The sequence below is a fragment of the Erithacus rubecula genome, assembly GCF_903797595.1.
Source record: "Erithacus rubecula genome assembly, contig: SUPER_Z_unloc_1, whole genome shotgun sequence".
In the NCBI taxonomy this organism is placed as follows: domain Eukaryota; kingdom Metazoa; phylum Chordata; class Aves; order Passeriformes; family Muscicapidae; genus Erithacus; species Erithacus rubecula.
Genome location: NW_027635590.1, coordinates 1,260,155 through 1,276,371, shown reverse-complemented (window position 1 = coordinate 1,276,371; position 16,217 = coordinate 1,260,155). Strand labels below are relative to the sequence as shown.

General features: G+C 37.7%; 1 protein-coding gene and 1 long non-coding RNA gene across 4 annotated transcripts in view; both read left to right on the top strand.

Moving 5' to 3' along the window:
- The window catches only part of RNF38 (ring finger protein 38), a 105,271-nt gene extending 95,581 nt beyond the window's left edge, over positions 1-9,690 (top strand). For all 3 annotated transcript variants that reach the window (XM_079330831.1, XM_079330832.1, XM_079330833.1), the window contains 5 exons: positions 679-785; positions 2,299-2,383; positions 3,833-3,954; positions 4,277-4,376; positions 9,379-9,690. In XM_079330831.1, the coding sequence (XP_079186957.1) occupies positions 679-785; positions 2,299-2,383; positions 3,833-3,954; positions 4,277-4,376; positions 9,379-9,441 (477 nt within the window). In that variant the 3' untranslated portion in view covers positions 9,442-9,690. The remainder of the gene's footprint in view (positions 1-678; positions 786-2,298; positions 2,384-3,832; positions 3,955-4,276; positions 4,377-9,378) is intronic.
- Positions 4,397-5,777, top strand: LOC306814632. The gene is made up of 2 exons (XR_013777217.1): positions 4,397-4,860; positions 4,895-5,777. It is a non-coding gene; the product is annotated as an uncharacterized lncRNA (long non-coding RNA).
- Positions 9,691-16,217: the final 6,527 nt, after the last annotated feature.

Below are 16,217 nucleotides of genomic sequence, written 5' to 3'. Positions count from 1 at the left end.
TTACCTCTTTTTCACATGAATCGATACAATTGTATATTGTAGATGGGAATAGTAATTTCAAATTGATGCTGAGATTCTTTTGGATTTTAGTAGAGGCTGGATTTTTTTAAAATAATGCTTTATTCAAAGTGGATTTCATTATTGGGCAGAGAGATAAAGAACAGAACATCTTGAATCATGGGCTCACAGACCAGCTAAGGTTGGAGGGGAAGTCATCTGGTCAAGCAGGGTCGTCTAAAACTGGGTGTCCAGCCAACTTTGGAGTATCTCCAGGAAGGGAGAGCATCTCCCTAGGCAACCTGTGCCAGTGCTCAGTCACCTTCAGAGTAAAGAAGTGTTTCCTGATGTTCAGATGGAGCCTCCTGTGTTTCAGTATGTGCTCAATGTCTCTGGTCCTGCCACTGGGCACCACTGAAAAGAGCCTGGCTCTGTCTTCTTTGCACCCTCCCTTCAGGTATTTATATTGACAGGATCCCCAAATCTTCTCTTCTCCAGGCTGAGCAGGCTCAGCTGTCTCAGCATTTTTGCACATGTGAGATGCTCCAGTTCCATCTTAGTGACCCTTTGTTGGACTCTCTCCAGTATGTCCATGTCTATCTTGTGCTGGGTAGTCAAGAACTGGACACAAGTTCCAGTTCCACAAGTTTCAGTTGAAGCTTATTTTCTTCTTTCTTGCAGCCTTACCCACCTTTTATGCCTCGAAGACTCACAGGGCGCAGCAGATACCGATCACAGCAGCCAATACCACCACACCCTTACCATCCCAGCCTATTACCTTATGTGCTGTAAGTGAAAAGTACATTTGCTTCCATGTAGGCTATTAAGAAATCAGCAAACATCTTGGCACTTTTTATGGTTGGTCTCTACCAGAAACCAGGCATATTTCACCTGTCTCAGAGGAAAACTTATCATTTCTGTATAAATTTTCCAGCCTTTTTTGGATAGCCTTACACAACTGAGCAAGGAAAAATACAAGTGAACAATTTTTGTCCAGTGTAGTTTTGTAGATATTTTGAGGTGTAGTAGCCTCTTGTTTCTGAGCTCTTGATAAAATCTTCAACAGATTTTAAACCATAGTTCTATGATACTCTTACAGAGGCATAATTACCTGTAGGATCAAGTCATAGGAGTCTTCACTTAGGGAATACATTTGATTTGGGTTCTTAATTATAGAACACAAGACTGGGGACTTGTGTGCTGTGTTACTCTTTACTGGCTGAAGTGCTGCTCTGTCACAGCTGTCACATTTCTGTTCTGCCTCTGATTAGCAGTTTCTGGAAAAGATGTGGGACAATTAAAATTTAGGAATTACCTGTAGTGTGTTATGGTAGACTCTCTGGAAGAAGGTTTGGGTCTATGACATGAGATGTGCTAGTCTTCTGTGTTCTGTATTGGAAGTAAGAATTAAACATTTGGAAAACAAAGTTTCTGGTGGCAAAGGTGACATTGACAAGGAAATAATCAAGCACTGACACCAGATCTGTAGATTCTGTGCACAATGTCAGATGTGGCATGAAAATGGCACCAGAAATCTAATTCAGCGAAGTTGTTCAACTTTTCATCTTGCAGTCGGAGAGTAATGTTACAGCTTCTTGCCTTTTCATTGAGGACATAATGTGGCACAGAAATTCCTGATTCTACTGTATTAGTGCTTTGAATTTGTGATTTCCATGTCTGTGGATGAAGTTTTGACCCATTGTACTACCTTGGGGGGTAAAAAGACTTACTGAATATACAATCAAAAATATCTCTCTGATCTCTTAGTCTAAGAGGAATCTGCTTTTATGAACATCACAGTACATGAGAAAGTGAATTTGTGCTTGCCTTCAGGATGGAAGTTTGTCCAGTAGTAAATTCTGTTTATCTTCACTGTGCATTTAGGCTTGCAGAAGTTGCAAGACTTTGATGTTGGAGATCTAAATGAACTTAGAATTCCTCTTTGATGGTCTTTTATTCTCTTAAAAAAATAAAGTTATTATAAACCAGAATGTCAATTTTTGTCAGTTTTAGGTCCCCATAGCCTGTGATAATTAAAAAATTAGTTTTTGTAGTAAAACTGAACTTGGTTAAAAGTACCAAGTGAAATGCACATGCTGTTAAAAAGTCAGCACTCCCAATATCAGAAAGTAGCAGAAAAAGCTTTTTCCTGTAACTCTTTCACTTCAAATGCCTGTTTATGACTTCAAACATAACAGTTCAGAGAACATGTTGATTTGAGTGTCATCAGAAAGGTTACTTTACCTCTGTGCTTTCCTTCAGCAAGATGCTGAACCTTATCCTTGTTTGCTCTCATGGTAGATCAATGCTCCCAGTGCCACCAGCAGTTGGACCAGCTTTCAGCTTTGAGTTGGATGTGGAAGATGGAGAGGTAGAAAACTACGAGGTTGGTGTGTGAACTACAACTACCTTTAAAGAACAGATTTTAGCCTAAGCACTAGATAAAATTTTATTATATTTTGCTTTTAATCCTGGTTTTGCCTTCCAGATAAATGTTGTGACTGTGAAGACAGAATCCAAAAATTGCCCTTTCAGATTTTGTTTGTAGTACTGGATATTAGAAAGTGTTTAGCTTTCTTTTTTGTCTATTGCTCTTTCCCAGAATTCACCTTTGCAGGCTAGTAATCATTAAATTGTTCAACTTTTATGTTCTCCATGCTAGTCTTCTTCTTTCAAAATTTAATTAATTTTAAATGCCAAACAGAAGTGAAGCACTTTCAAAAGAAAAGGGTAAGTTACTGGTTTTATGAGTGTAACTTTCAGAATAGTTTTAATGTCATAGAATTAATTAATCTAAATGTAATGTTTATAAAATTGCCCTACTGACTTTTCTTCTTGCCCTCTGGAGGGGATGGTAATTCACATCTAAAGACCCAGAACCCTCTTAAGTATTCCAACTGTTGCTTCTTTGCTGATTCTGAAGTGAATGGATCCCTTTTGATTTCTCTTGAGTTTTCATCATTAACCTTGACTTTTTCATCCCTTTGTCTGTACTCCCGTTAGGATGTCTGTGTAGTTGCATGTCCTCAGTTTAACAATGAGCACTTCTGTAAAAACTTCTGTGGTGGTTCAGAAGCAATGTCTTCTGAAAATTTGGGCCCTAGGTTGAATAGTGTAAGAAATTAATACCATTTGCAGCTTTCATAGGATCTTTTCTGTACATTGATTCTCTATCACACTGATGTTGTTTCCTAGGCCCCCCATGAAGGAGTGTGAGTTAAATACACAACAGATTGCAAATTATATACATTAAAGGATTTTAATTGCAATCGTTGGCTTACAGGAAAATGACATAAAAATAAGCAGCCAAAAGAGCACCTAAAGTTTGATGATATATATTTGTTTTCCAGATTGTGCATAAAATCTCCATATTTTAATTCAATTAGCCCAAGACATGGAGTGGGAATCATAAACTGTCCCATTAAATTTATGATTTCTCTCATAAGATCAAGTTCACATATTCTTATGAAATAAATTAGTTGACAGTTTTTTTCTGGTTGTCAGCAGTTAATTAAGGGTGAGGCAATCCCTCAGAAGGGAATTACTTACTGAGGTGTGCATGCAGTCACAGGACTAATTGGAAATTGGGTCCTTGGGAAGTGGGTTTTGAAATCCCAGAGATATCTTACATAATTATAAAGATGGTTAAGTTCTGAAAGACTTTCCAAGGAGCTTGTATTGTATGGGAGAACTAAAGTTTTAAACATTTCTTTGTAGAAGGGTGTTTTGTGCTAGGAGCTGGGGTAGTGAGATGTGATGGTAGTCCCCAACGCTAATGGAACCAAAGCCTGTTTGATCAGTGAATTTTTAAATGTCTAGTTTCCACGTCTTGCAGGCACTGCTGAATTTGGCAGAACGTCTGGGAGAAGCCAAACCACGGGGATTAACAAAAGCAGACATTGAGCAGCTTCCATCCTACAGGTTCAATCCAAACAATCACCAGTCAGAGCAGACGTTGTAAGTATATTGGTCTCTTTCAAAAATCCATAGTTTAGGTGGCTTGATTTTAATTTCTTTAACTTGCAGTCACAGCTAGGTCAGAAGAGCAAGAATATTTGCTGTATAAAGTGAAAGCATAGTAAATTTAAAAAAAGCACTAAATACCCATAAAACCCCACAGAGTCTATTCTCAATTTCCATTGTTAGATATAGATCACTGTAGCTACTGAAGGGGAAAAATAGCTACTCTGTTGCAATCATAACTGTAAGGTTTTGTATGGAATTGCATATTTATTATACTTACATAGCAAATACATTTGAACTTCATTGTCTTTTTTAGATGTGTGGTATGCATGTGTGATTTTGAGTCAAGGCAGCTACTTAGAGTCTTACCCTGTAACCACGAGTTCCATGCCAAGTGTGTTGATAAATGGCTGAAGGTAAGCAAAGTATTCCTATCTTAGATTAAATTGGTTATGTAGTTTTGTAGGAGAGGGTGGGGATATTTTGCTGTTCCACTTCATTTCATCTTGTTTCATGTTTCTGGTATTCAGAAATGCCAGCAGAATGGAAGCACTGCCTAGATATTATATTATTCTAATAGCTGATGAAGATTGTTTCTTCATAATATTTGGCACAAGGAAAAACTAATATGCATACAGTTGTTTTCATTGACAGCTCTTTCTGTGTTTTCCATTTGCTTAAAACAATAACTGTGCATTTGAGTAATACATGACATGAAAGAATACTTGAAAAAAGTAAATAATATAGGAGTTATGATACAGAGGTTGATAATGATGGTGGCTTCAACTGTTTTACCTAGCTTGCCTAGGAAGAATGAGTACCAGCACGTTTTCTTACCCACGTTTTGTTTAATTTTCGTTTCTGGGGCAAATAAAGAGGGTTACCTGTGTACATTTATGGGTAAAAATTATTTATCCATCCAAGAGAATTTGAGCAAAAAAGAAAGGCTCAAGAATCAGGACCGCCCAGTAAGAGCACTGATTAAATAGCAGCAGAAGGTGAGAAGAACAAGAAATACAAGTAGAAAATAGCAGACACTTCTGCAGGCTGCATTTTGCCATATCTGCTGCTGGCAAGGTATTGATTCCCATCTTGCCTCAGTTTTTTGAGTATTTTATTCTAGTCTGCTTTAATCTGTTTAGTCTTTTGTCTTTTGTGGAGCATTGGGATCTGCAGTGATCCTATGTTGATGTGGTCCCTAGAAAATTACAGATGGTGTTTGTTGTCTTGGAAAATGAGATAAAAGTCCCTTGCCTTTTTGGCATCATAAATATGACATTGTATCTTATGCAAGTCCTAAAATACTGCGTGCTGAAAATGAAAAAGTCAAATTAATATTGATAGTATTTTTTTTTTTCTGAGAAGATACCTAGAATAATGAGAAATACTTGAAAAAATGAGATGTGAAATTGCCCTTTGGCTACAGTACCCATGGTAGTCTTAAGTCTAAAGCTTCTACAAAATCTAGGGCCAGTGTAACTATTTGTAATGCTCATAATTTTTGGTAGAAATGGTCCAAAACTATCTGAATTCATGTACATGCTCAAGAATCAGCAAGAGGATGATTGTTTTATTGCCATACTGAAAAGCCACGCTCCACGTAATATTACTAGTTTTTCTCTGCTAGACATAGGCAGTTTTATTCACTTACTACAAATAAAGAGTAGAGTTGATATGTATCAAAGTGGTGTTCTTCAGTGTCTCCCTCCTCTTCTTGAGCAGCACCCACACTACATGTGTCAATTTTCTGTTGCGTGAGTCTTTCTAAGTCACTTGTGGTGTGGACAGTGAGTATCCAGGAATAGTATTCTTTCTACTTTACAGGAAAAAAGAAAAAAACAAGAAAATGTCACTTGACATGGCCTGTGAGATAGTGGATGCTGTAGGTTTATTATGTGGACTTTTTTAAAGACATTTCTTGCAGGCTGTTAATGCAAAAAAATACACCTCTGATCCATAGAACCCCTGATCTGCAGATTTCTGAAGTTAGAGGAACATGTCAAGAAAGTGTCTTGTGTGTTTGTCTTAATGCTTTTTTCTTACCTGTCTTTGTACTCAGGAGTCAGACAAGTGTGTTGAGTTAATCTTTTTTGGGACTGAATGTGTTTCTTTTAAAGTTAAGAGTTAGTCCTTTCAATTGCTAATGAACTGACAATAGAATTTGGAACTGCAAAGTGAAAAACATAGATTTAGTTTGTCCCATTTTCATAATCATGGTGTGCTATTCTTGTGGTAAAATAGTTTTACTAATGTTTCTGTCCCATCTTAGAAACTGTATTTTCTATCAGATCTTCACATGTAGTATTTTCTACAGGTTATCTTTAGAATGAGATGCAAGATATGCAATCAAAATGTAGAGGGGTGCAGTTAAACTTAGTAAAACTTGCATTGCCATTGTTATTCCAGAACTGAGTGCAAAACAAGATAGACAAGGTTAAACCATCTTAGTTTAGAATCACTAAGACATTACTTCTACACCTTGTGGTTTCAGTTACAGTGGTACAAAGATGGTATATGGAAATAAAAATTATTTTGTTTTGGAAGCTGTAACGAATTACCTGTAACACCAGTCTATTTTGGTTACGGCCTCTGTCTAAACTTGGTTACAGTTAAGAAGCTAACATCTGGAAGTGATGATAACTGGAAAATATTTTGTGCTTTAGTTTTGCTTCTGTCCTTTCCTTTATGAATTTGAGAGCTTTTTGTAATATATCTTGATTGTAGTATTATATCCACATCCACCTAATTCACATCATCCAGCCAACATCAGTTCATAAATTCTACAAGGGAAGATTAAAATTGTAGCTTTCAGTATCTGTAATGTTATTCCACAAGGTAGAAAAAATGAAAAAAAAAAATTAATCAGTTAGTTGCTATTTTTTACTGATTTAATCTCATTTCTTTGAAGAGTGTATTTGTTATATAGGACTATTTCTAGAACTGTGGAGTCTAATTATTTTTTAAGTTCCATCATATGTCACTTTAGTGACAGATGTAAGTAAAAGGTTAGTAATTGAATCTGAGTTCTTTAAAAATATTCTTCTTGGGTTACCTGTTGGTGATGATGGAGAAGTAAAAAAACTGTCTAAAACACTTTTGTGGCCTGCATGGAATATTTGGCAGTACTATCCTTTTAGGTGGTGAGCAAGTAAGAGGAAATGTTCTATAATAGTGCGTAAGGTTGCCCGCTTCAGCTAAAATACATTCCTATTTAAGCAAACTTAAAGACTCAAGGAGAAAGGGTGTAATACAGTGGAGGAAACAACAGAATTAAAAAGGGAGAGGTTATCCTTTTATTTTTTGTAGTATTCCCAATTCTCATGTTTCACAGTATTTGGCTCCTTCTTACACTATATCCTCTAGTCAAATATGAACATGTGAGAAATGTGTTCTTCATTAAAATAAAAATCATTATTCCAAAGAAGAGCTTGACACCATGACCTGTCTTCACCCTCAGCGTTTAGAGCAACCTTAAAAGGACAACCTGTGTTTATGTTTAATTTACTAGGAAATGCTAGGTAGGAAACACTGTATTATATGTAAGAAAAGGCAAACTCTAACTATATTTCAACTTATTTCTAATGGACTAACACCTAAGTAGTGCAATAGTTTTTAAGACTCTGGTAGCCCTATAGTTTCATTTTCCTAAATGCAGTTAAATTTAACCATAAATTTCTATAAAATACAAAAAAAGTTTCATTGTGCAGCACTCTGTAGTTACAGCACAAAATTAAGTCTGCCTGGAAGGGTGGCAAGTTACAATTACTATATTATGTGCCCCACACTCCTGTTCTGGCATCCAAGAATCATATTAAAGGCCAAGAGGGGGAATTCATTTCATGAAAGACACAAGAATTCAACTCAATTTAAAACATGTTCATGTAGTGTCTTGAAGAATTACTTTAAAAGCAGTGGTATGGTGTCCATGAGTATTCATTTTATCCTGGCGCAGTTGATCTATTTCTGCAATTCCCCTCAGGAGATTATTCCTACTGAATGCTGTTCTGTGGTGCAAGTGGTTGTTACTTCACTACCCATCTAAGCAAATAGCTCTTGATTCATTAATTCAATGAATGTTTAAGAACATGCCTTTTTATTTTAAATGTTATATTAACCAGGCTATATTTAGAATCAGGCATATGGAATGAACTGACTAAATGAGGACAGTTTGAAGTGCATTTTGAAACTATAAGTGAAAGAGAAAGAAAATTTTAATTGATGTACTCCAATCCACGATTTACAAAAATTACAAAGCATTAAAAGTTATGGACACTGCTAACAGCTTACAGCAGGAAAATTGGCAGGAAAAATACACTGTCAGTTTAACTTGCATTGCTGAATAATGTTTCTCAGTAATAAACAACATATTTGCTTTCATTGGATTAGTTACTATTTGGATTTTAAAAATTGGACAAAGAATTCTGAATTCTGGCCAGCAGACTCATATTTATTGATGCTCTTCACTTGTACTTTCATTGAAAAATCTGATTGCCTTAGAAGACTTGGAATACAGTGGTTGGTCCTGCAATTTTGGTAACTAGGAAATTGAGAATTTGGGACAAGGAAGAACTCTCTTCACTCTTCCCTTTGAAAGGGAAGTATTGACTCATAAATGTTACACATTTTTCAGGGGCTTTCTCTCATTATTTGCTAATATTAAATTAGCAGTTATTTGAAAAGGGGAATGAGAAGGCAGAAGTACTTTCCAGTTCCTTAAGGAATATTACTTCTTATCTGTCTTACTTTTTAAGGAAGCTAGGACACATTTTCGGTGTGTGCTTTGCTGAAGAGCAGAATCTAGGCCTGCTGGTGTGTGTTACTTGAATACCTGCTTGGGTCATCTTTTCTTTCTTTTTTTTATTTTTTTTTTTATTTTATTCCCCTTCTGCTTTACTAAAAGCCCCTCCCTTTTCCCCTGGTTTGCTTTCAGTTTTGACCAAATCTGTATGATGGTTTCTGTGATGATAACTGAATAAATGAAGTATGATGTCATTCCTGATCAATACAGTTTGTGGCAATATGACATGCTCACACAAAGTGAGCAGCCCAAGGTGTCTCAATTTGTTTTGATGGGTTTCTCTGCAGCATACAGTACAGGTTGTTAGTTGCATCCATCTGACTCCAATATACTATAAATGTGAATCTGTATTAATGAAACCACCATCACTTAGCTAGAGTCTTATTTACTGTCTCCCTTTGTCTTTAAAGATAAAAGGTACAATTATTTTTTTGTAATTTTCAATTGGCAAACTCACGACACCATTCAAACATAACAAAACAAAATAAGGAAAGGCATAAGCACATTCTGCCTTCTCTTGAATTGCTCTTCAGCAGTCACAGCTGTCAGTATCACATACACATTACTTTAACAATGTATTTGCCTGTCTGGTTGACCTTCTTGTTTCTCTGGTTTTACAGGCAAATCGTACCTGCCCGATTTGTAGAGCTGATGCTTCAGAAGTGCATCGTGATTCAGAATGACCAATCTAAGAGCACAAATCTGGTTTGGCTGTTTCTGGTCACATGTATATATGAACTCTCTATTGAACTTACCTACCCATGTGGCTTCCAGCCTACCCTTTACACAAAAGGGTCAATGGACCTTACTTTGCACTGTGTGACTTAATCAATTATAAAGCTTATAACTAGTCTTCACAGTTACAGGATTGTTATACTAACAAGTGTGATTGGAACTCCAAAGATTTTTTTTTTAGCTTAATTTTGTGTGTGCACTAACATTCCCTGGGTTTTGTGTGATCATTCCGAGTATTGCTGCGAGATTACTGTGGATGTGATCTTTTAGCATGTGCTTTTATATAAAAGAAAAAGGAAAAAAAAGTGGTAGCTCCAAACAATATAGCAATCTACCTTATATAGAGCCTTCAGATACTGTGAGTGGGGATGAACAGTGTGAGTGTGTGTTTGCCTGTGGGAAGGTGAGTGCAGTGTGCTTGTGACTGGGTGTGCCTGGGTGTTTGAGAACCTATATACCAGCATGTACTGAGAACGTATGTGTGTAGTAATAATTATGCTGCAATGTATAATCTTGTGTGTTATTTAAACAGTACTAGTACTGTACACTGGTTCCTTTCCTTGTGTTTGCAGTTGCACACTGAATGCAATGGGTGCAGCAATTACAGACTTTTAGTATTTTGTCCCCAACGTACTTACAGGTGTAAAGACCTTTCTACCTACTACTATTCAAACAAACAGCTGTTATGCTTCCCCTTCACTGGAGGCTTTAAGTGTGTACCACTAAAGAATGCATTGATTGTTCATACCTGAGTGACTTTGGGGGTTTTATCATATGTTACAAAGGCCAGATTTTTTAATGGCTGATTTACAAGTTATTTTATCAACGTAGATTTGCAATATCACATTTAGCAATATTGATGTTTTCAATTGCTAATATGAATATCAATGCTTTTCTGTTTCCCTTCTAAATTTTTCTAGCTGGGTTTGCCAGTTATGTGTTTCTTCCATGAAAGGAAGCAGAAAGTTCACTGAGGGTGTCCTGGTCTTGTGGAACAGCTCTTAGCTTTTACCCATTGTACTTGCTAAGGACATCATCTTTTAGCTTATAAACATTGGCTTTAATCACGTACAGTCTTTGTCATCTACAAGGAAGCTGGTATGTAACTAAAATAACTTGTAAAAAGTTACAATTTTGTTCCTGCAACTTCATTAATAAAATACATTTTTAGCGTTTTCTCAGAGAAGTAGAATTTCATAGTTTTTTCATCCTATAACAAGAGGAGGTAGGTTTTGGTCATTACCTGCAAAAGTCAGTTGCCCTGATGCTGCTTCTTTCCCTTCCTTCTTCCATGATGAGTGTAATAGGAAGAAGGAACTCCCTAAGTTTTTGCAATCAAGTTTCCAGAGTGCTCCACTAGAGGAGAAATTTGGAATACTTTCCTGAACAGTGCTGTGAAATGAGGGGATAATGTCTATTCAAGTGCTCTGAATAATATTTTATTTGGGCCATTAAAAAAATGAGTTTTCTTTGTAACATTCACACTGTTAATGTGTCCAATGTGTTCTAGCATGTTTAGGTCTGCATATTCCAGTTATTAAAAGTATGCACTTTTTGCAATGAAACTCTTGTCATAAGTTTAGTGTCATTACTTTGGTTGCAGCAGCACAAGTGGCATAATTACCTGTATTGCTACAACTTGCTGTCAGTTTCAGCTTTAAGTTTATTCTTTATCATTTCTGATGCTTTTGTATGCTGCTATGCTTTAGTATCAGTTAAAATTTTAAACAGTGTTAGATGTTCTCCATGCTCGTTTTCTTCTTTGAAGATTTTACAAACTAGTTACAGCTCTTGGTGCAGCTAAATAAAAGCACAAATTTTCCCTGTTTCAGATGTTTTTTCCTATGTTTAGTTATGCAGATAGTTCTCAAAAACAGTGAAGATTTCCATACCTTACTTAGGAACACTAAAATAAATAAAAATGCTGTTACTTCCACTTCAAAATATTAGAATTTTTTTTTCCTCTCTTCCAGTGGAGTTAAAGAATAGACTTTTCACAATAGCACCTAGCAGGTGAAATTACATGTAATAAAATTTATTTTTTTAACAAATAAAATCATGTTTAAAAAGCATATGCCACGTATGTCTTACAAAACTTAGCCTCTTTTATATAACTACAAAAGAAAAAAAATCCATGTACAGATTTAAACATGACTAATGTTTCTGTGTTTAGTATTCAGTTCAAAGCATGGAAAGAGGGTACTTTTTCTAAACTTGATACAAGTGAACAAGACACATACTGCTGAAGCCAAGGGAAAGTAGTTGTCTTTCTGGAACTGGAGAAATGTCCCTTTTCCCCCTGCTAAAATTCAGTGAGACCATGGGAGATCTTGGAGATGGAGGGTCTAGGCTGGTAAAATCCTGCAATTAATTGTTGCACTCTTATGGCTCATCTCTTCTGGAATGGTTCTTTGGTTTGCATGGATGAATGTGGACTTGCTTCCCGTAGTTAGTGTGTACAACAAGCACACATGCTTATGTTTTGAATCAGCTCAGACAGGCTACAACCACATCCTTTGTGGTGACTGTCAAGGGCAGGGGATTTATTTTCAGCTCTTAACTGCCATGTATTATGCACAGCTGCCGTGGTGCCTGACAGCACCTCAATTCAGCAACACTTCTTTTATGTTCCTTGCCTTTCTGCCATCCAATGATTCTTTTTGTCAAAAAAAAAACAAAAAAGAAAAAAAAAAACTTTCCAACCTCCAATATGTTTGCTTTATCATATTGGCACTGCTGTGTTTTTTTGCATAAACTGTCAATTTAATTTGACATTTTGGTGGATATCAAGGCCTACAGATAATTCTAGTATCTCATTTTTCGGCTTTCTTTAGAAGAAGAAGTGATGCCATGTGTTGTACATCATTTTTATAGGCTCTTGAATGTGACTTCAGAGCTGTTAATACAATGCATGATACTTGGGATGAGACTTACCAACTGTTTTTATTTTAATTGTAGAAAACAGTTTCAACTGAGTTATCTCTGGGCCTTTGTAAAAACTGTGTTTTTTTCCTTTGGTACATTGTTACCTCATTTTGCTACTTGTGTTTCAGACTTGCTAATTATTATGAAAGCTTATGGTTTTTGTTGGAATCATATTTTGTTAAGTGTTTTCTTTAAATCATATGCTATTGTATCATTTAACATGTAGTTTTAAATGTATTATAAATATCTGTAACCAAATCATTTGAAGGCTTGATAAATTTTTAACAAAATTTGTACATTTTTTATGAGAGTTACTAGTAATGCTTTACTAGGTAGTGCAATGAATTTTTATTTTTAATCCCTGTGCCCAATTTTGGAGTTGAGAGAGTTGTTCGGTAATAAATGTATGATGTACACTTACACAAATTTGTCCTGTTCTTTCCCTGAGGAGTGTATTGTTTTCTTTTATTACTGGGCGTATTTCTGTGTGATCATGCAAATTGCAATTGTGCTGGCAACAGCCACTTGTATTGTAGGGGGTGTTTTGCCTCCTTAACTGTAGCAACTTTTTCTTTATTGTTATGTTGAGAGAGCCTAAGAAACAGATCTGAAATGCTGTACCATATTTTTGAGAGTGTGAGAATTCAGTGTACTCAAAGGCTTGCCTAAAGGTCAGTGTTCTAATGATCTTATTTACTTAACTGGAAGAAAATTTGCAGGGGTGAAGGTGCTGCTTAGGCATACTATTTGTACTGTGTATCAGCTGAATATATGTTACACTTTTGCAGTGCCCTAACAGTAGTAAATGATGCATCCTGAATTATAATGGTTTCATTAGCCAGGGTCACACAAGAAACTGGTAATGAAACAAAACAAAACAAAAAAAAAAGAGTTGTGTTACTTTGGTTTTAAGATAATGTAAACTGAGTAAACAGATGTAGTTACTTAAGAGGTTTTCATTTACATAGGACATTTAATAGGTGCATCAGTAGCAGGTGTTCTCGGTACTCAGACATATTTGAAGATTCATTTGTGCTTTTGAGAATGCTTATACAGGTTCACAGGCATACTTTTTGGATTTGGGAGACATTGGGAAAGGGAAAGGTATCAATCTGTGAGCTCGGATACTTGCAAAGCCACATTCTTTGCATGCGAGTATATTGCAGAGCAGCTTCCTGGATCATCAGTAGTTTGGCCATGACCAGTCCTAGCCTGAAGAGCAGAACTGCCCTTCTCCTCTTTCCTGATCTGCTCCCTGCCTTTGTGTCACAGCATCTCACTCACTTCCTCAGCATGTGCAGTGTCTATCTTTGCTCACAAGCCTTTGTTATCACTGCTTGTGAGTCTCCTGGTGTTCTCAATAATTAGCTGACAATTTCTGTTGCTAGCCTCTAGTAAATCATATCACTGCCACCAGACACTGCATCCTGTGTACTCTCTTGTGATTCTGTTTTCCTGTCTTGCTTTCAACTACTGCCTACAACTCTAGTTTCTCTATCTTGCTGTAACCCTGCTTCTCCCACAGCTCACACTGTGGTGCACACGACCATCTGACTTTCAGATGTGGTATTTTCCTTGCAACTCTTTTGTGATTTGCATGCCCGCAGTGCTTATCAACTGATTTAGGAATGACAGCATGCTTAAGAACAGATGGAGTTCCTAATTTTTTATTTAGCCTTACATGTGCAATAGACGATGGGCTTGGCTTTTCAGGAGCCGTGGCGCTGCTGCAGGTTTTGTCCAATTCTAGCCTTTGCTAACCTTGGTAGGTGTAGAGTTTTTATTTAACATTGATACGGATCTTCCCTTATCAATGATTCTTAGAGGAACTAGGGGACACTTATATCAACTGCCCTTATCCTTATAGGGGACTTCAACTTACTAGAAATCAACTGGAAGCCATCATACAGGTGGTAAAATACAGGCTGTAACATGCTTAAAAACCTTGGAGACAGCTTTACAGAAGTGAAGAGACCCAGCTGGGAAACATTCCCTCCTTGACCTGCCAACAGAGAGGATCTTGTGAGTGGAAATGGGTGTCCCTCTTGGCCACAGTGGCCACGTAGTGGTTTAATTTAAAATCTTTGATGGAAGGGAAAACCCCAGCAAAACCTCAGCTCTGGACATGAGGGACTGCTCACAGACCTACTAAGTAAAATCCTCTGGGAAAATGTTTGGGCAGATGCTGGGGTCTATCAGTGATGGTCACTTTTTAAACATCACCTCCTAGGGTCACAGTAACAGGCAATTCCTAAATGTTGGAAGTCAGACACATGAGGCAGGAGGCCAGATTGGCTGAGCAGGAATCTTCTCTTGGAAATAGAGGCAAAAAGTAAAGTATATGCCCAGTGGAAGTAAGGTCAGGTAACAGGGGGAGAATGCAGAGATGCTGCTTCCCACTGTAGTGAGAAAATTTATGTAGCCAAAACTCAGCTGGAGTGGAAGCTGTCCAGAAAAGGGAGCAATAAACAGTCTTTTCAAATATATTAGTGGCAAAAGACAGTGTAGAAATAACATCAGCATGTTACAGGATGAGGGTGCAAACAGGGATGGGGAAGGCAGAGGTGTTTAATGCATTCTTTGCCTCTGTCTTCAGCATGGATCCAGGGGGTGTCAGTGACCTGACCTGGAGGACCATGGCTTCGAGAAAGAATGATTTCCTTTTGACCCTAAATTTGTACAGCATCATCTACTCCAGCTGGGTGGCTGCAAATCTATGGGGTCTGTTGGGAGTCATCGAGGAATCCTCAAAGATTGGCTGAAGTCATCAGAAATCCTTTCTCAATGGTTTTTGAGCAGTCTTGGGAATCTGGAGAGGTTCCAGCTGGCTGGAAGCTGGTGAACATTATCCCACTTTTCAAGAAGGAAAAGAAGACTCTTAAAAGCTACAGTGACGTCTCACTTCACTGCCCAGTAAAATTGTGGAAAAGATGATTCTGCGAGTACTGAAAAACACCTGGAGAGCAACCCAGTCATTTGTCACAGCCAGCAGGTCTTCGTGAGAGGAAAGTCCTGCTTGTCCAACTTGATTTCCTTCTACAGCAACATAACCCACCAAGCTGAACAAGGGAAGCCAGGTGATAAAATCTTTTCGGGTTTCAGTAAAGTTTTCCATACTATCTCTGTCAGTAACTTCATGCACTAAACATCCAGCACACACCTGGGTAAACACATCATGGGCTGGGTGAGCAACTGGCTCACAGATCAGGCACAAAGGTCACAGTGAATAGGTGACATCAGACTGGTGCCCTGTCACTGGTGGGTTTCCAGAGGGCTCCAGCCTCAGCCCTGTGCTCTTCAACATCTTCATAAATTACTTGGACACAAGACTGGAAGGGATGCTAAGTTTACCAACCACACTAAATTGGGAGAAGCTGTCTAGTCCCTCAGAGGCTTGTAGAGAATCCTGGATGAATGAGGGGGCTGGACAGGCATCAATTGTATGAAGTTCAGTGAGGGAAAGTGCCAGATTCTGTGCCTGGGCCATGGCAACCCTGGGTGTGTGTATAGAATGAGAGGAATGAGTGGAATGAGAGACTGGAGAGCATCTCCATGGAAAATGACCAGGGGGTTTGGTCATTGGCAAGTTGAACTTGAGCCTGCAGTGCCCTGGCAGCCAGTAGGGCCAACCCTGTCCTGCATCAGGCACAGCATCACAGCTGGGCAAGGGAGGGGATTGTCCTGCTCTGCTCTGAGCTGGGGCAGCCTCACTTCAAGTGCTGGAGGCAGTTTTGGGCACTGCCACAATATTAAAAAAAAAAATCAAGCTTTTGGAGAATGCTCAAAGGAGGCCAGTGAA